This window comes from Vidua macroura, chromosome 5 (genome assembly GCF_024509145.1).
Source record: "Vidua macroura isolate BioBank_ID:100142 chromosome 5, ASM2450914v1, whole genome shotgun sequence".
NCBI classification, from domain to species: Eukaryota; Metazoa; Chordata; class Aves; order Passeriformes; family Viduidae; genus Vidua; species Vidua macroura.
In genome coordinates this window covers 41556571-41576493 of record NC_071575.1, presented here as the reverse complement: position 1 = coordinate 41576493, position 19923 = coordinate 41556571, and the positions used below count along the sequence as shown (strand labels likewise).

The 19923-nt window shown below is 34.4% G+C and overlaps 1 protein-coding gene across 9 annotated transcripts in view; it reads left to right on the top strand.

Moving 5' to 3' along the window:
- Positions 1 to 19923, top strand: part of MON2 (MON2 homolog, regulator of endosome-to-Golgi trafficking) — a 105828-nt gene that overhangs the window by 49103 nt on the left and 36802 nt on the right. For 2 of the 9 annotated variants that reach the window (XM_053977987.1, XM_053977990.1), the window contains exons 27-35: positions 581 to 724; positions 1249 to 1266; positions 1533 to 1661; positions 3581 to 3771; positions 10410 to 10485; positions 11453 to 11576; positions 12346 to 12553; positions 13265 to 13347; positions 15252 to 15394. In XM_053977987.1, the coding sequence (XP_053833962.1) occupies positions 581 to 724; positions 1249 to 1266; positions 1533 to 1661; positions 3581 to 3771; positions 10410 to 10485; positions 11453 to 11576; positions 12346 to 12553; positions 13265 to 13347; positions 15252 to 15394 (1116 nt within the window). Of the gene's footprint in view, positions 1 to 580; positions 725 to 1248; positions 1267 to 1532; positions 1662 to 3580; positions 3772 to 6526; positions 6734 to 10409; positions 10486 to 11452; positions 11577 to 12345; positions 12554 to 13264; positions 13348 to 15251; positions 16290 to 19042; positions 19074 to 19923 lie in introns of those variants that run through there. The other 7 variants (XM_053977993.1, XM_053977988.1, XM_053977992.1 and 4 more) reach the window with 7 other exon arrangements.

Sequence of the window (19923 nt, the reverse complement as noted above, 5' to 3'; positions counted from 1 at the left end):
CTTTAAGTGCTGTAGTATAGGGGACTTCGGGGTTTTTTGGTAGTGTAAGTACATTGTTCCTGAATGTTTCACATTTTAAAGCAAGATTATGAGTTTTAGCTATGCCAAACCATATAATTCTCATTTTATTTCTATTCCTTTCAATAAGGCACTCTTTTAACTACTTTTTGAAGCCTTCTATGATTTACTTCTGAGATTTGAATGTTTATTGAAGTAGAACTTAAAGATGTGGCTGAGATCTATATACAAGATCTCAGTCTTATATAAAGTCTTATATAAGACTTTATTTTACTGACAAATCAAAGAAGAGTTTGTGAAGAAAAGTTATCTTTTATTGGATGAGATAGCTGTATTTACTGAACTATATATGCCCAGGTATATTGCAACTTTATTTACTTCAATAAAGTAACAAAATTTAATTTCCTTTACCTATTGGAACTATACATGATCTTTCATACAGTATGACTCTTGCATAGTCTTATATGGGGAGTTTTCTGTATGAGTTCCTTGTACTGATGCAAGTGTTAGAGCAAAAAGTCAAGAAATATATATTAAACTTCTGTATTTTCTTTTGATAAAGGCTATATGTGTGGGATCAGAAGGTATGCAGATAATGTATCCTGCAATCTTTGACCAACTACTGGCCTTTGTAGAATTTTCCTGCAAGCCTCCACAGTATGGACAGTTGGAAACAAAGCATATTGCAAATGCAAAGTATAATCAGGTAATTAATTAGAAATCTCACTCGTTTCACTTGGCTGGTTAATCCAATTCAGCTTCAGATATAGGTTGTCCAGCAAGATGCATTTGTTCAATCTGTAAAAATTTAACTGCATGTTGTGTAATAAACTTTTTTTACATACTTTTATTATCTTCTTTTACTCTCTTTGCATTTTTGTTTGCTTTTGTACTTTGTATTCCTTCATGTAGGAAAGGTCTGGCTTGGACACCAGACAAATGTGTCTGAATTTGTACATTAATTAATCTAAAATAATTTGTCCTACAAGAGATACTAAATTTAATACAGAGACATGATAATTTTGAATGGAGAAAATTCCCTCAAGCTGCAGATTTTTGAATTGCACGTGCTGTAAAGAAATGGAACATGTTCAGTAATTCTTTTTATCTGTGTACACTGCTATTCACTAAGCATGAGCATCTGATTCAGTGTAATCAAAGAGGTAACTATTATGTATGTATTAATTCTTCTTATTCTGTTTGTCCTGCAACACAATGGAATCACACTAGATACAACTTTTTGCACCGGTGAGTTAAATTTCCTTAAAGATTGTCCTAATGTAGTTGTCTTGCTTAGACTGCAACGTTTCTCCTACTTAAATGTACTTTACTTCAATGTAGAGTACATTTTCATAGCCAGACTATGTTATATTTGCAGTTTTGTGGCTTGGACCATATTCTTAGCAAACCTTGCATGCATTAAACTGAGAGTTCAGTGCAAAACATACACTTTCTGTTCCTTAATTAATATCTTTTCACATATAATTTAGTAATTTACTAATTCCTTTTCCTAGGCGGAATGGGTGGCATTGAATTACGTACCGTTTGCAGAGAGATCATTGGAAGTTGTGGTGGACTTATACCAAAAGACAGCTTGCCACAAAGCTGTGGTAACAGAGAAGGTTCTTCAGAACATTATTAAGGTAAAAGTTTGACCTGCATGTGCTCTGAATTTAATGAGCTTATATTGAAAATCATGAGTTTTATTTTCAGCTAGTGTTGACAAACACTTCCTGGGAAGCTTCAAGCTGTTATAAACAGATTGATATTTTATGAAGAGGAGCAGTAGGGAATAATTTCTTTTGAAGCTGGAAGGCTATTAATCTATTTGTATTGTTCTTAGCTGGGTAATGTCAGCATCAATATCTCAGTGTTAAGATAAAAATTAACAAACGTGTTAGGGCACAAAATGTTAATCTTTGAAAGTGTTATACACCTAAGTGTGGTAAGTAGGCCCCTTAGTAATTATGGCATTGAAGGCCGAAGCCCAGTTTCTGTAGACTGGCATAAAAACTTTGGGAGTGTATGCTCTGGTACTTTTGATTTGCTTTTAATGACTTCATCTGTCAATGCAGCTCTGAAATGCTACCTAATATACCTTATAATACATAATAAATGTTGCTAATATACCTTTAAAGTGAAATTGTCAAATGCTTCACTTTTTTTGACCATTCCGTTTCAGCAAAAAATTATATTAAATAATAGAAGTAATATTTTGCAGAAATCTGGAAAATAAAAATGTGTCTGACCTGGCTTGTTTGCAATGACTTGGTTGACATCAGGATTTTCCTGTATAGAAATTTAGAAACCTGAATGTGTTTAAAACAGGTGATATTATTTGAAATCTGTTAAGAATTAAATATTTGTATTTCAAAGTTAATGCAGTTGTTTTCCACTTCCATTTTAATAGGATTGGTGAAACTGATAGAAATACCACTTCTTTGTAACATTTGCAGTTGATAACAATATGATCTATTGTGATATATGAAAATGCTTTTAAATTTATTTTTCATGTCTCTAAATCCCATGTTGCTTTTGGAATTAGATTTGACACATATAACCAAAAGCAGCAGGAAAAAAAAAATCTGTTTATCTCTATGGTTAGATTCTAGCTGTCATAATTTTTTGCCATAGAGAGTTAATTATAATTGACTCCCTTGTGAGAGTCAGAGTAAGTCTTTCCTCCTTTTGTTTTCCTCAAATCAGAGACTGCACTAAAGGCTTGGGGGTCATACATACAGTACCTGAATTTAGTCACTATGTATTTGAAATGTCAAGTAAATAATTGGTTTTCCAAGATAACTTACTATCAGGTTCTAAAGTTTGACTAACAATACTAAAAAGATTGCATGTAAGTGTAAGTAGTTCATATGTCTAATATTTTAAAATTTATTAATGACTTTGTTTTATACATACCGAGGATGACTTTCTAGCTAAAAGTCTTAAAATTTGCTGTGCTTTCATCTGCTTTACATTTGAGTTGTATTGTAGTCTTTATCTTAGAATTTCACTAACTATTCTTACTTTCAAATTTCATGTGGTTTAACAGTCAATAATAACCAGATTTCTTCCAGTGTTTATGTTCCAGTGTTTAAAGTTCAGCTTTACTAGGAAAAGTTTAAATGCAATGAGGCTTTTTTTCTTTACTGTGGAAGCACTTAGGATGGCTTTATAGGGACTGAATTCTCCAGAATACACTCGTGATAACAGACTGCCTGCAGTCTCTTATGTGTTAGGAAAGCCCATTTGTCAGACTTAGCAGAAATGGTGGATGGCAATACAGAAAAGAAAATTAGTGTGTAATTTCATAGTGTAAATGATAATGGACCAATTGTGACTTCTAACCTTGTACTTGGCTACAGACCTGTGCTTTAGCCAGCTGGTATATGATAAATCATCTTCAGAATTGCATTTGTAAAAGGCCATCTCATATATTAGCAGAAAAGGTAGGGATGTGTACTGCTGTCTATGACAGTGTCCTCCAAGCTCTTGTGCAGAAGCTTGCTGTAAGCTTAGATTTGTCTGAGCAACTATAAATTTTGTTTTGACTTTAATTTTGCAGACACTTAGAATACCTCTTAGTCTGAAGTACTCATGTCCTTCTGAAAGCACATGGAAGCTAGCTGTGTCCTCTCTTCTCAAAGTTCTCTCCATTGGACTACCTGTTGCAAGGCAGCATGCATCTTCCGGAAAATTTGACAGTATGTGGCCAGAGCTAGCAAATACTTTTGAAGACTTTTTATTCACGAAAAGGTAAACACAATTTCCTTTTTTTTTTTTTTTAAGAAAAATCTTCATTAGTAATTTGTTCATTATATGTTTCAGTAGAGCTATTTGATATATGAAAATTATTTTCATGAACGATGGAGTAAAAGTAACTAATCTGTCTACTTCAAAAACCTATACTTTCAGAACGTAGTACAAAAAGCTTCAATCAAAAGGAGAAGTGTAAGAGAAAGAAAGAGCTCAGCTGAACTCTCAATATATGGCATAATCTTTCTGAACAGGACAGGGAGCTCTGTATGGACTCCCAAGGACATTTACTCTAGATTTGATAAAGAGTTGCTGATATTGTACACAATTTGTTCCTTTCTTCACTTTGAACAGAGTTGCAACAGTATTTTATTCTAATTAACAGCATTAATTATATGTAATTGTCTGAGTTCCATCTTGAAATACTCCACTTACTGTGAATTTTTGAAAATTATTTAGTACACTGCTGTTCACGTAGAAGCCCATAGTTATGTTGTATTTGTTTCTACCTAAGATAAATTGACTGCACCTTAATAATTAACCACCCTTTATTTATGATAATTTTTGAAAAGTGTAGCTAAATAGTCATATATATCGACTATAAAGATGGACAGATTCCTCTCAAGAATGGAACACATTCTCAATCTACAATGGGCAGGCTGAGAAAGTCCAGAAGTGATGCTCAGAGACAGACAGTTTAATCAAAGAATCATAGACTGGTTTGAGTTGGAAAGGATCTTAAAGATCATCTAGTTCCAAACAGCCTGCCATGGGCAGGACACCCTCCACTAGACCAGGTTGCTCAGATCCCCATCCAGCCTGACCTTGGATCTATTAATTTGTTCAAACAAAAGACTATAATATTAGCAAAACACTGCAAATTTTCAGAATATAATAAAAGCTTGCTTCAGAGAATTTTTTTGTCCCTTGGCAATGGGTAAAAACTTGTTTCAGTACAGCAAAGATTTTCTAGGTTAGACACTAAGGGTACTCTAAGGAAGGTTAGGTATTTTAGATAATTGCTTAGGAGTGGTATGGAATTTCCATCTTCTGTAAACATCTGTGGGCAAGCATCTTTTAGGATCTTTCTTTTTAACAGAAAACAGTAAGATTCTTCAGTGCCTTACACTAATATGCTCTGTGTTTAGTTTTGAAACACACAAAAGTCAGCAATCAAACACAGCTGTATTTACTAATGATGGATAAATAGCAGCTTGCCCAAAACAAACAAGCAAACAAAAAAAAATACCAATGAGAATTTATTTTAGAGACACATCCGTTAGTGAAAATGTGTAATAATGAATGGGTTTGGAATATCATCAATAGGATTACATGGCAATCAGGTGAAAAACCTTCCTATTGTTTTTGCATTTACTTGAAAGAAAATTCTATTAAGTAGGAGGACCTTAAAATAGAAAAGGCCATCCATGATGGCATAAAAGACACTTCCAGTTTTTATCATCACAGTTTTTATTTTATGCTTCACTATTTCTTTAATGTAAAATAATCTTTGCAGTATCTTGCTTGGTTTTCTTTTCAGCTGCAGTTAGTATTCTTGCTTCCATTCTGAGACAGGCAGTCCACATCAGTTAACACCCTGTAATCTATCATTGTTGGGTGTACAGAATTCAAATGAAGATTTTTCAGGTTATTGTAGAAGAATGTATATTCACTTAAAAGTTGCTTTGGAAGTGCATATTACTATTTGTTGTAATTTAAGTATTCCTAAATATTTGCAAAGCAAATTAAACATTTCCATTTTGCATGTTCTTACCTGAACAAGACTAGTACTGCTACAGTTTCTTGGTATTAATTGTTCATAAATTCAGGGAATCAAAATTATTCCAGCTCTTTAGTGTAATTCAGGATAATCCACTATCATCTGCATGACTTTCTGGCCAAATCTGTTTGTCTACAACAAATATGTTTAATTTACAGTGAGCGATTTACACTTTACTTGAATATTATTTCAAACGTAGAAAATTAATCTTAATGTGTTGCTTGCTAGAAACTATTACTCTTTTTGTTAATATTAATAGCTTTTGTCATTTGTTATGTATGAGCAAATATTCTCTGGAGGTAAAAGAAAGATAGTACTTGTGTGAATGTTTATGATGCCTTAACAATGTCTGTCTTAAATCTGGTTTTGCCTCTTTAGCAACCAGAATGTATACTATAATTTAACATACAAAATGTGTTTTAGAGAAAATTTTTTAGTCACAATTAAAGATGTCCTTACAAAAGTGTAGGAAACTTTTTTTCACTTAGAAAGTTTAAAGTTTAAATTAATTTAAAGCACTAAAAATAGGCCAGTATATTGTAGAACCACATGGCCCACAGCACTATAATTTGACCTATTAGTATAATTAATGGCCACTATCATTACGCTTTCCAGGCTTGTTGTGTGCAGATTAATTTTGCTTATGTAGTTGTATTTTGTGTGGCCACAGAATATCTGGGGTTGTTTTTTTTTTTAACCTCCCTAATGCTCATCTTTCTCTAAATAGCAGTTTGCCTTCCAAGTGTATGGTTCTCCTACATACAGTTAGAGCCTTGTCCCTTGGTATCTTTAGGATAGATAGATAGAGTTTTTGTTCTCTCTATTAGCCTGAGCCTTGTGTTCCTAAAAACCATTAAAGCTGAAAAGGGAATACATCTTCCTCATGCCACTAGTCAGGACAATTAGTAATAGCAGTCATTTCTCCTTTTCTTCATCCTCTTCGCTCTCCTCCTCCTCCCCATATTGCTACTGAAGCGTATCTCTCTCACTGTGATGCAAGGAGGGCTCTAGAGATAGCTGTGGAAGTTCCCCACATTGAGGTAATTCTCTTCTGATTTACTTTGCTAAAATCTTTCTGCACTTTGTGCAAGATGCTATGAGACTACCCTTGTCAAGTAGGGCAACCTGTCCTTTTTGGTTTGAAATTTGCTAAACTGTATCTTCTAGTGGTTTATAATTGCAGTTTACTTAGTCTCTTAAATGTGTAGTTCTACTTGTAAGGAAATTGAATCCAGAATTTTCAAATTTAGTGTGTTCTTTCAATTTTTTTTGTAATTCTAATAGAAAACATACACTAGTTATAGTGGTGCCTTATCCCAGGGTAATTTGAAAGAATCTATCCACTGTTTTGAAAGTAACAACTAAAAATTATTGCTGAGTTGACATGCATGTCATCCTTCAGGTTGCAGGGGAAGGCAGTGGGAATGTACTTTCCATCTATCCATCCTTTATTTAAGAACAGCCAGGTGGTATAGAACTGGTTTTGGTGTGTTTCCTGATTTATTTGTATTAACGAGTTGTGTTTTTTAAAACTTCTGGTACTACTTGGATTTTTGTCCATAACACCAAATCAATTAACCAAGCCATAGCTGAGAAGAGAAGAGTGCTTTTAGTTAGATTGGTGACTTGTAAGCTTGAATTGGTTTCAGTAACTCTGCTGAACCTGTCCAAGTGGCTTTACTGCAGCTGTGAGTCAGGTCATCTCTGGTGGTTTTCCAACTTGCAAATGTGTCACACAGGAGAGGGAGGTTATTAAGTTAGGTGCAGGAGTGTACAAATCTTACTAAGGCCAGCATGGAATGAAAAGGTTCTGAAGCACAAAGAATTTGGGAAATGCAGTTCAGTTGACTCCCCAAGAGGCTGACAGGGAGACAGAGTAACCCCATTACCACATTATCTGGATTTTTAGCATTCTCTAACATGTCACCCCTTGTGACAAGAATAGTTAGATATATACACTGAGACCTGAATATGGTTAGAACTGAAAATCCACTTTCTTATGCTGGCATTCTGTAATTTTTCCTAAGCTCTTTGTTTCAATGAAAGGGGAATGTTATGTCACAAAACCCCTTCCTTTTCTTCCTTCAGTTGTGATACATTTTCATACTCCACACTTTCCACTATTAAATGTTCTAGATGTTCTATGCTGTTGTCTGTCCAGGCTATATGCAAAGCTAGGTAAATGGCTTCCTTTTGTACATCCTCTTCAAACCTTTATTCTCCAAGCCTGACTTAGCACTGCTGGGATGGTTCTAAATATGAAACAACTGCATCTCTGAAAGACTTGCCAAGAGCCTTAATGCAGTCAGTTTTCCTAGCAACACTGCATAATAGATTTGATTAGGTTTTTTTCCTTTAGCTTTCATTAAAATATGCCAGTGCACATTGCCTTATTTTTGTATGTATGCTCTCCAGGTTTCTACCTGGCTGAGCATTGGGTAGAAAAATGAAATTATCTCACATTATTTCTAATTTATGAAATTATTTCACATTATTTCACAAATTATTTCACATTATTTCTAAATTTTTAACCAATATATCACACATTTTTCTAATCTAACTCATAACTCTTCTAGTCACTGTGATCCTAGAAATCATATATGTAGATAGCCTAATATTGCTTCTGGCATTGAAACTGAGTTGGCATTGATTAGAGAAGAGGTCACTGTAGTTTGAACCCTTAAATTAAAGCTCTGTGAATAACTGTATTTAAAATAGTGAACCTTCTCACCTTGGCATGGTCCCACCTCTGTTTTTTGGATAGGAACAGAATTTCTAGCCAGCTATGGGGCTAAATGAGAAGGGATACTCACTGATGTTTAAAAAGTACAAAGCACAGCAGAAATTGTCTCTGCAGCTTTGTACAATAAGAAATTTCAAATATAGCCAGGAGAGCCCAGGTAAATGAAAAAGGAAAGAGTTACTGTCATAGAGCATCAGCAACTTCCAAGACAGAAGTTTTAGCTTTAAAAAAAAAAAAAAAATTAGAGCAAACTATGGCTGAGGAGGACTCAATAATCTTGATTTTTGTTATAAATCAAGACGACATTTAAAATTAATACATTTCATATAACTTAATTTACATAAAATTGTCTTCAGTAAGAAGCTGATGTGTTTATTATTTCATATTGTTCTTCTTTCCCAGAGGCTTTCATAGAAGCATGTCAAGCCATTATATACAATGAAATTCACCAAATATGTGTGTGTATACATATATAATTTATTAGAGCAGAAATCTATGCTCATGTGAGGGAATTAAATCAATACTTTCCCAAAAGATGCTTCTGAGCAGAGTGCTGTGCACAGCAGGACTCCAGGTGCTTGTTAGGTCTTTGCTCTTGGCTCTGAAGCCCCCCCTGTTCTGTGGGCAGGGGCTGGGAGCTCTGTACTGAGGAAAGTGGCTGCATCACACATTCTTATCTTTCCTGGCTCTTCACCCTCCGGTACGGTTTGGATATTTTGTGCCAGAACAGCAAAGCATTTAGCCCCTAGATAGATGTATCCACATAGACAAAAATCTATTTACTTTGCTACATGAACAAATATGTACCATAATCTGTAGTAGGTAAGGTAGAACAGATACGAATGACTGGGCAGGAAAGCTTGAACACCTCAGCTCAGAAAGTGAGTCATAAATTAGGAACTGCCAGACTGAAATCTTCCCATGTATTTCAACGTGACCTGCATTTCTATGCATCATAATAGCTTAAATTACTGTTGAAACGTTTTGCATACTTAACAACTGTGTATTAGAAAAGGTACTGACTGAACAGCTACTTAATATTTTATTTTATTCTATGTTTTCAACATAAAATTCCAAACTTTCTGACTCCCTAATACACAACTCAGTAATATATACAATAATTTAAAATTTTATTCTTTGTGTTTTTTTCTGGTCATACATGTAACACACGTCCATTTCTTAGATAAAGTGATCTAGACTTTATCTGCATAAAGTCTCTTTGAGAAGCAGAGATATATTTCTTTTTCAAGCAGAAACATTGGTACATACATAATACATTCCTAATTGTCAAAACTGAAAATTAGCTGTAGGTGTGAAGACTGATCTTCAGTGTGTTATGCTAAGTATTCAGAAGATGGGGAGAAAAAAAGCCTATCTCAGAAAAATCTTATTAGTCTTTGTCAGCAACATACAGGAGCATTGGAAGAAAAAAATCACTCTAAACAAAACATCTGTCAGCTAAACTAATCAGATTTGAATGAGATTTCAAAACCTTCAAAGTTCTTAAACTTTAATTAAAATTGGCAATGGGACAGAGGAGGCAGGCCCAGATGAGTACCCTTATGAGGACAAGATTGACACAGGTCTACAGTCTTAACCTGGGCAGCTGCCTTGCCTGTGAGTGAGTACGTGCTTAGCTCTGAACTACCCACCGCAGGGTCTGTTGAATCGCTTCTGGACATTTCATCTGAAAACAACTACATATATATATCTGATGGAAGAACTCCAAAAAGTTCTACATTTCTTCAAAACTATTGTTTATAAAATGGGTGTTTCTTCTAATAAAATTCATTAAGAAAGAGAACAAATACATCATTTCAGATAGCAGGGGAAAAGGACATGGTAATATCCCATTAATGAAAAAAGTTTCATTAATGTAGAAGAAAATGTAAAATGAAAAAAAAAAATTAAGATGTACCATTGAACTCAAAAGTATTTTTCTGGCATAGTGAGTGAAAAGACTAGGTTGCTCAAAGCCCCCATCCAACCTCACCTTGTGATCATTAATCATTACCATATAATAGTACCAACTTGATGCATGTAATAACTGTAAATGTAACACACTTTCCCATACTTATCTCTTTACATATGTTGTAAATTTAAAGTATAACACAGTATGTTTATTTTTAGTACACCTCCTGATAATCTCTCAATTCAAGAATTTCAGAAGAATGAGAGTATTGATGTTGAGGTAAGGAGCCTAAAACAAATATTACTGTTAAAATTAACAAGTTAATGACATTCTCAAGTTGCATTTTGTTCTGAAATAATTTCTTTAAAAGTTACCCTTTCATTACTTTTTCTGTGATACTTTTTTCATTTTTGAAAATAAGACAGGAAATTCATGGGTCCAGAATTCAGCTGCTTCAGGGTGATGCAAAAAGAAGGAATTGGGATGCCAAAAACTACTTCTTGTCATCTCAACTTCAAAACAGTATAGACTGGATAAACCAGAATGCATTTCTGCCTCTAACTCATTATGTATCCTTATTTATTATGTTATTGCTGAACATTTACACTGGTAATTGTAGACCACAGAGAAAGCTGACAATTAAACCTGAAATGAGTGCCTTCTGTGTTAGAGGGCAGTCAGCAAAAAGCCATTTTTTCTTAGACATTGTTGCCCTTAAGATATGTTCTCTATACTGAGAAGCTTTGGCATAAATGAAGAAATTATGTGTAGTTTGTGCAGCACAAAAATCACTGTATGTTTGGTTGCATAAGGCCGAAGAAAATTAGAAGATGATACCTGAAGGAAGGAGGGACTTCTCTCCTTTTACTCCAGGACAAAAAAAAAAAAAAAAAAGTGGCAGAACAGAGATTAAGGGTAGAAAGCAGAAGGACTTGCAGAGAAGACATGGCAGTATCTGTGGTTTCATCATCCATCATCTTTCCAGAGGGGTGGCTGGGACACAAAAATATCTGGATGAAAAGTGAGTGGTTCTGCCTGCAGTGAGCTGAACTCTCAAATCTAATGCATTAATTCATAGAGATCTAAACCCATTTTGTTCCTGAATGGGAGCATCAAGACAAGGATAGAGAGCATTTCTGTTAATGTGTATTGCCTTAAGCTCATTTAGATGTTAAATGTTTGTTCATACTAGATTTACAGTTTTAGTATTTAGAAAACCAATATAAATATATTTAATTTATTTTAGGTGGTGCAGCTTATCAGCACAGAGATACTGCCATATGCTAATTTTATTCCTAAGGAATTTGTTGGTCAGATAATGACTATGCTCAATAAAGGCTCAATACATTCTCAGTCATCCTCCTTTACAGGTATGGTACCTGAATGACAAAAATTACAGTGTTTAAATCTACTAGAAAATAATTAAAATGTTGAGTGTAGTTATTATGATAGAGACTTGAAGTTCCCTGGCATGTATTCAGTATAGACTGTTTGATATCCAACTTTTTTTATATATTGTATTTTGTAATTTTTGCCAAGCTTTCCTTGCAATTTTTTGAAAATTACTTCCTTACTGCTTGGACAGTGTCATATATAATATTGTACTTGTGTTACTTTCTACATATTTTATTTTCCTTTGTGCCAGTTCTAATAGTAATTTCAGACAACTGTAAGACAGACATCCTGTTCTTAAAACCTAAATGACCTTAGTGTAACTGTATGGTGTACCTAGCCATATACCTTCTCTGCCTTTAAGAAAAAACATTTGTAGGGGTTTTTGGAAAGATGAAAAAAAATGAACATAAGCCATTACATAGAAAAAAACTTGTACAGTACCAAATATGAGTATTTATGATGTAGAATTGTTTGCTGGTTTTAGATTATTTAATGTATCTTATAATTAAAGCAATGTCAGGTATGTTACATGTTACAGACAATGTGTCATAATTCATCTCTTATATTTGGAACTATTGCAATTTTTGCACAGTCATTTTTTCTTAGAATGTATTCTTAACATTTGTTCTTATCACTGTTAATATTTTTTAATACTAGAGGAGTGATAACCTTTTCTCAGCATATAATAAATGGATTGAAATGCAGCATCATGCACAATTGAAATGCATCATTTTATTTTGACAGAAGCAGAAATAGATATTCGAATGAGAGAAGAGTTTTCTAAGGTGTGTTTTGAAACACTTCTCCAGTTTTCATTCAGTAATAAAGTCACAACTCCTCAAGAAGGCTACATCTCTAGAATGGCACTTTCGGTGCTCTTGAAAAGGTCACAGGATGTATTGCATCGCTACATAGAAGATGAGAGATTGAGTGGCAAATGTCCTCTTCCACGGTATGTGCATTGTCTTTAGAAAAGAAAGGTATTACCAGGACTTTATGAGAAGAAGTTTGCGTTCAAAATATCATTTAGTCATGAAAAAAATGAGGGGGGTGGGAGAGAATGACATTTAAAAGGCAGAGAAATGTTTATAGGGAAGATATTTCAAAGAAAGTGCTGGTACTCTATTTTTTTTAAAAAAAAACTTTAAGTAACAATGGTCATATTCTGTGCTGTTACAGCAGTTTTCAGTTACTGAAAACAATATTTCTGATATTTCTAGCATTATATTTCTGAAATCTGATGTCCTTTTATTCCCAATAGAGCTATGTGTAGTTTCTAAATTGAGAGATGAGTAGAATCGCCTCAAAAATAAAGCATCCAAACAGCAATATTGTGAATTATTAGTCAAGTAATTGTTCTTGAAGTGGAAAACTTAGATCAAAAAACAAAGAAATTCTTTAAAATGGGAACTTACTTGGAATTCACTTCACTTTTGAAGGTTTTGATCATTAATGTGGAAATTGATTATCTTTATGTTAGCCTTATCAGGTACTTTGATATGAGTGTTTTCAGTTTGAGATTTGTATGGTGTTACTGTTTCCAGTATCAAAGTTAAAGCTGTCCTACATGAGACAACAGCAATGATAGTGGGAAACTTTCTATAAAACTTACATTCTTGAAACAAAAATGAGTAGTTGACTGTTTGCATTTTTTCATTTGTAGGCAGCAAGTAACAGAAATCATATTTGTTTTAAAAGCTGTCAGTACTCTCATAGATTCACTTAAGAAGACTCAACCTGAAAATGGTAAGTTATTGTTAAATAACATTGTTCAAAAAAGGCAACATTGTATCTGCCCCAAAGATGTATTTATTATTTTCTTTAGTAGTTTTCACAGGAATTTGAAAGAAAAGTGTACTCTGTAAGAGTCAGTATTCTGTAATTCTTTGTATATGTAGGTGACAGGTAGATGGCAAGAAACCCCCCAAGATTTTTCCAGTATGACTAAAAGTATAAAGATCTAAGATATATTTAATAAAAGAGAGCTTCAATTTATGGAGTCCTTTATTAGATAAAGCTTAGTGTCTTCTGAACACAAAAGAAAAAAACTTTCCATAAAATATTAATGGAATTCTTAAATATATGAAGCCTGGCTAGATCCTTTTTTCCTTCTCACGATACCTTTTTAGGTTGCTATGGATCATGTTCACATAGGTGCACTCTGCAGTTAAAGGGGTGTACAAGTTAAATGCATGGACAGGCTGGTAGATATTTACACTTGTGGTCTTGCTTTCCCTCTCTTCATATTTTCTTTCCCCTGGACTGAGCTTAGCTCATTGATGCCTGAGTAAATGGTTGACAGATTTATTTAAAGGGTTGAATCAAATGAAAGACCTCAACTTCATTTATAATTACCTATCCTGTTCCTCCTGTAAGCTGCACCTCTGGTATACATGGACAGTTCTTGGAAGGAAACCTAATCATGAGTCTTGGTTAAGTCCACTGTATTGGACTCTGAAATTCTGACAAAATTGTGTATACAACATTTCCCTCTACCTCCCTGCTTTTGTTATTAGGAGGAATAGGAAAAAAAAACAAAACCTTTTTAATCCTGAAATAAACAAACAAACCAGCCTTTCCAGAAAAACACAGGCAGGTGAGTTTCTGGAAAGGGGCAGTGCCTCATTTGTATCATCACTGAGCAGCCAGGGTTATGATGATGTGGTTTCTAAGGTTTTATGGCCAAAGTGTGCAGGTAGAACTATGCCAGGATGCATAAACCCTTTTGGCTAACCCTGAAGCTAACTGAAGTGCTACTCTGGTGGGTTTTCCTCTTAGAGGAATAGAGTGCTATTCTGGTGGGTCTTCCTCTTAGAGGAATAGAGAAGCTGACTCAGCTGGACTGTTCCCCACATCCCTCTTCCTGCAATGAGAGACATTCTTCCCCTGGTCCATATGCAGCAGTGCTTGCCAAACCTCCCACACACTTTCTTAGAAAGAGAACTACTGGACAAATTACAGAATCATTTCACTCCCACTTCTTCTACCTTTCAATAATTTTATTTTTTTATGATAATTATTAATGTTGTCTGAAGCCAGGGGTTTGTTCTCTTTTGAAAGCAGAGCTAAAACAGAAGTAAGCAAGGAAGTTACATTATAATAAGAATCATGCTACAAAGTTTAATTTTACTTGTTGGACTAACAAAACTTTACCATGGATATTTTTTATCTTTGTCCTGTGTTTTTACCTTTGCTTTCTATAGCTCTTGTAATCTGAAATGATCTGAAATCAGTAGAAAGTCTCATTGCTGACAATTTCCAAAAGTGAAATGTGCATCCAGTTCAATTTTCTGTCAATAGCTGAGAAAAGCAGGCAGAAAACATATATATTACAGATGGAAGTACTATCTTAAATTTGTCAGTTCTTCATTCCAAAGACTCAGTGAATGACTCATATGTAGAAACACAGGTGTGTAGCACCACTTTAAGGATATTATCCCACATGGCCTCTGGCTGCAGCTGAAAAAACAAATGATTCTCCTGCAGAAATCCTGGCCCGTATTTGAGTGCCCTTCGTGGATGCCATAGTCTCTGTATAGCACTAAGTACCTATGTTTAGGCACGCTGTGAATCTTAGAGGTTTGGAAAAAATCTGTTGTCAGTGTTTGGACAGTGGTAAGTGATTCAGTCTTTTCTTTTCTTCCCTGCAGTTGATTCTAGTACCTGGGCACAAGTTATTGCCTTGTACCCAACTTTAGTAGAATGTATCACCTGCTCATCCTCAGAAGTGTGCTCTGCTTTGAAGGAGGCACTGGTTCCCTTTAAGGACTTCATGCATCCACCAGCAGCCAAGGTACAGAATGGAGAGTCTTGACCCCATAAAACTTCTTTTTTATTCTTGAAAGGATTATCCAAAAATGTTTGCTCCTGGGTGAAGTTTCTCTGAGGAAATCTCTTGTGACTAGTACTTTGGCAACCAATGCTGACTGCCTCTTAACTGTACTAACAAGAGCTCAGTAAGTCGTGAATACAGGCTTTATCTCAAAGGTTCCAGAGTGAGTAGCAGTGCAAACCTTTAATAAATTTAATTGACTAGTTGGAATCATTTATAATCTAATGTACTTGCTACAGTATCTTGAAGTGGTGATTGAAAAGTGGGCTTATGTACAGCTTGTTGTGTATGTGTTAATGATGTAATTAAAAATATTTCAATTCAGTCAGATTTATTAGGCTGGTGTTTTGCACCCTTTTTTGAAGTACGAATTGTACTAAAATTTTATGCAAGATGGTACTGTAACATTCCATATATCTGTAACCAGCCTTTGTAAACAAAGGGAACTGATATACTTGTGTGTATAATAAATGGTACAGTTATGTATAAAATAGTTGCATTTATTATTTAAATTCTTTTAAAAATATTGATAATGTCAAACGCTTGAAAATGTATTTATTATGAATAAGTTGTATGCTTGCATTTTTACTTACAGTTTGCCTTCTAAATTGTCAGATATGCTCATTCATATCTGATCATGTTAGTTTTTGCTTAATTGAATGTATCTTCTTTGTGGCCATTGGACATCTGCAAAGGGTCATATAATGAAAGATTGAAGCAAGCAGTCACAGTCTGCTGATCTCAAACTTCAGAGTAGTTGACCTGAAATAAGTTTGAATATGCACAAATCCACTGTAGCACTTCAACACTACCATACCTCACTTCATAATAAATTTGTTTCAAGATTTTTGTTCTACTTAACTCTATCCATTTTTGCAGTTTCAGCCTTGCTTTAAAAAGAAAACAAACATATTTGAGGGTTGTTAGCCTTTTTTGACCTTCTTGGCAAGTATCACAGTCTTTGAATCATGACCCAGGAAAGGCAAGTTCAATATCTAAAATACTTGGCTGTAATATTTTGTTCAATACTTTTAAATGTTTTGTTTTGTAATGTCTTTTCAACCCAAACAAACTGTTCTAATAATTTAATTATAAACTGTGTCTGATAAAAACCATGAGAAGTGTATTTTTGAAGATAGATACTCAGAAATGCAGTAAAATTTGTCATTAAGTAAATGTGAATTTGTTTCACTTTAACATAATACACAATTGAAGCAAACCACTTTTAATAGTATTGTTTTTAAAGTTTCTGATCTAGCATTTAAACTCTTATTTAATGAATTTTAATTTCAATAATGTTTCACCTGTATTCACATTTTTAATCTGTGATGTGAAAGCACAAAGGCCAAATGTAAAAAAAAAAAAGACAGGTGCCTTTTTATGGATTTCAGAGCTTACCTTTAGGGTTTTGTTTCTTCAAGTCTTTTGTAGATATTAAAAAATTGTCATGCATAAGAAATGGTATTACATCTGTTTGCTTTGCACTTTCCTTGCTCAAGGAACACTGATTGGTACGTGTGAATAGGTGTAAAAGCTGTAGAAGCTTCAAGCTGAAGGTGTAATGAACTGGTCAGGGTTACCCTGCATTAATATTGTTCTCCAGGAAGTTCTCTGGACAGCTTGCTCCCACAAGTCTCCAGTTTATGGTCCTTTTTAAAAGCTTTCTGTTTTAAAGTATGGTAAATATTAAGGAGGCTTCAAGACCTTGCACATTTCTGTGACCAGAGTTGCATAGGACATAATTGTCAAACCTGAATAGTTTTAAGAGAATACACAGTTTACATTAAGGAAACAAATGTTTCTTGTTAAGAGAATTTATGTCAAAATACTGTCTCTGGAGGAGACATATACTGCAGAACTGGATCTTACATAAAAGTAGCAACATCATCCATACTCTGAAAGTGAAAACCTGACAACTGCTCTCCTAATTAGTGGAAGATAAGTCGAGGTCATTAAAGAAACAAACTGTAGGACAGGAAAGAAGGGAATTCATTTGTTTTAGAATATATAGGTGTGCAGTCCAAGCTATGGGTGAATTTGTTTCTAATTAGTTTTGAATGGATTTTTCAGTGATAATACAGATGCATTTGTCCATTGAGGCAAACTTCATCTTTATCTGTAATTCAGAAAGGGATGAATGAGTCTTTCTTGACTCTAGAACTGCAACTACTTTACACCTATGAATATTAATCTTCAAAAGATTTTGAAATAAACTACCAATGAGCTAACTTGCCATCCTTTCCTCTTAATTACAAAATGAATATATGTGCAATTTGAGGCATGTTTTGGACATGCAATCTGAGGTTGACCGTATTAAAGCTGCTTTTTTGTATTTTGTATAAATAGTTTGAAAGCTAAAAACAAAGCTCCTTAGCTTAGAAAATGTTTTCATTGACTAATTTTGTCTGTGAACAAAAATTGTTCCCTTTGCTGTGCCTTCTTGTCCAACACTCAAATATTTCTTCCAACTTGAAATATCAATTTCTTTTTTCTATTTGTACTTTTTGCTAAGCATTCTTAGGGCTTCTTTGAGGCAAGCAGCATTTTGAATATTTAAATTTCACATTTTTACATGTTTCTAGCAAGGTAAATCTTGTTCCAGAAGAAACTGAATTAATTTAACATTACCTGTTGAGTAGACCCATGTCCAAATTCATTTCAAGTCTGTAGGGTTGCTTTGTCATGAGAATTAAAACCTGTGGACATTTTCAGGATGGGGTCTGCAGTGTGTCGCTGAAGCCAGCTAGAAAAGTGCTACAGCTGACTGTATAGAAATGTGTCACCTGGAAGTCAGAAGATCTTCACCTTTTTCGTTCTTGTTTACAACTGTAAAAAAAAGACAAGGATGGGAATCCAAAGAGAAAATTATTAGATATTAGCATGTTCATATCAAGACTTTGGATTACTTGGGAAAACTTGTACATCTCAGTGCTATGACCCCTGCTTTAATGTACGTGAGGATTTGAGATTGCATAGTAACTGCTTATGAAAAAAGAACAGATGTCTCAAGCTGGGAAGTTCTTACAGAAAGTCTTATTCCCAGAAGTAACCTACAGTAGTTATTTGCTTATCATCAGTTTATCTAACTGGACATCTGTTTTGCTCTTTTGTACATGAGCCAGCTTCTCCACCTGCTTCACTGGTGTACTGTGGAATGTGACTGGACGTTAAACCACATGAAACACATGGTCACAGTTATTTACACGAGTAAATAAGAATATGTCTGTGAAACTTGAGTAGTTTATCATTGTACTCTGCAGATGGAGTTCTTTTTTTTACTCAGGTTGAGTTGTTTCTTCTTGCCAAAGTGCAAATGTTCTCATCGCTGGCCTTGAACTCTTCAGGCAAGATACTTTTAGTGAGGCAAATGCCTTTCTTTTCCTCACAATGGCAAACACAAGTACTAGTCATCACTGTATTTTACAGAAACTCATTTAGAAGCTCAAGATACAAGTGTTCTTGGGAGGAGGAAAGCACATTTTCTACTCATCTGTTTCTGTACAGCTCAGTTCTGTGTCTCTTCACTAGCTGTTCACCTCACATTTGCAGCTAGCTACTCATTTTCTGTATGCAATTTGTGTGTTGAATTTTTTTTTTTTTTTGTTATAGTGATGGCTAATCAAAAACATCAGAAATCTACTGCCAGTCTATTGTTTGTGCAATTGATATGAGTAACAAAAATTGAAGAAGCTTGCCTAGAAAATGGAAAGAGGAGAGAAAATGGTTATATGTTGTCAAATTGACTGGGCCTGAAGAATTTCTTCCTGGTATTTAAAGAACTAATCTGAGTAACCTCAGCATTTTTAAGATCATCTTTGTGGTATCCTTGTGTCTGTCAGAGAGTAACATGCTAAAAACTGATCCTTCTTTTTCTAAGCTCCTTATTTAAGAATTTATGCCTTGATTATGAAACAACTGATAAAAAGGAAAAGATTTACCTGTGTTAACTACAGGATTTCACTAGCAAGAGATGAGACTATTCATTGCTTCAATTTACTTTCTATGTTTAGAGGAACTCTCAGATAAGCTTATTTTTATGATCAGTTTGATAAGCTTTTTTTTTCCTCCATGTTAACACATTTATTTCCACTTATGATCCAGATGCCTGCCTTAAGAACTTACTTCATAACTAATCTCATTTATCAGCAGTGTAGTTCTCTTTTCACCTAAAATATATTCCTTATGGAAAGAATGAGTTAAGTACAGCTACCATATTTTTCTTCAATCATAAATATTATGATGTTGAAACATACTCGAAGGCATTGGCCCCTCTGTCTGTTTTGTTTTCAGAAGAGCTTATCAATAATTAAATAAGAAAGGAAAATCCCTTGGAAGTCAGGTATCTGGCACCTTCACAGTTTTGTTACTGAAGACCCTGATCTTCAAACTAGAATAATTCCTGTGCTGCTCTCTGTGCACAAAATATCTGCCTTAGACTTGACATGAGTGGTATCTCCAAAGCTGAAGCTGCTTGAAGACTGCAGAAGTTC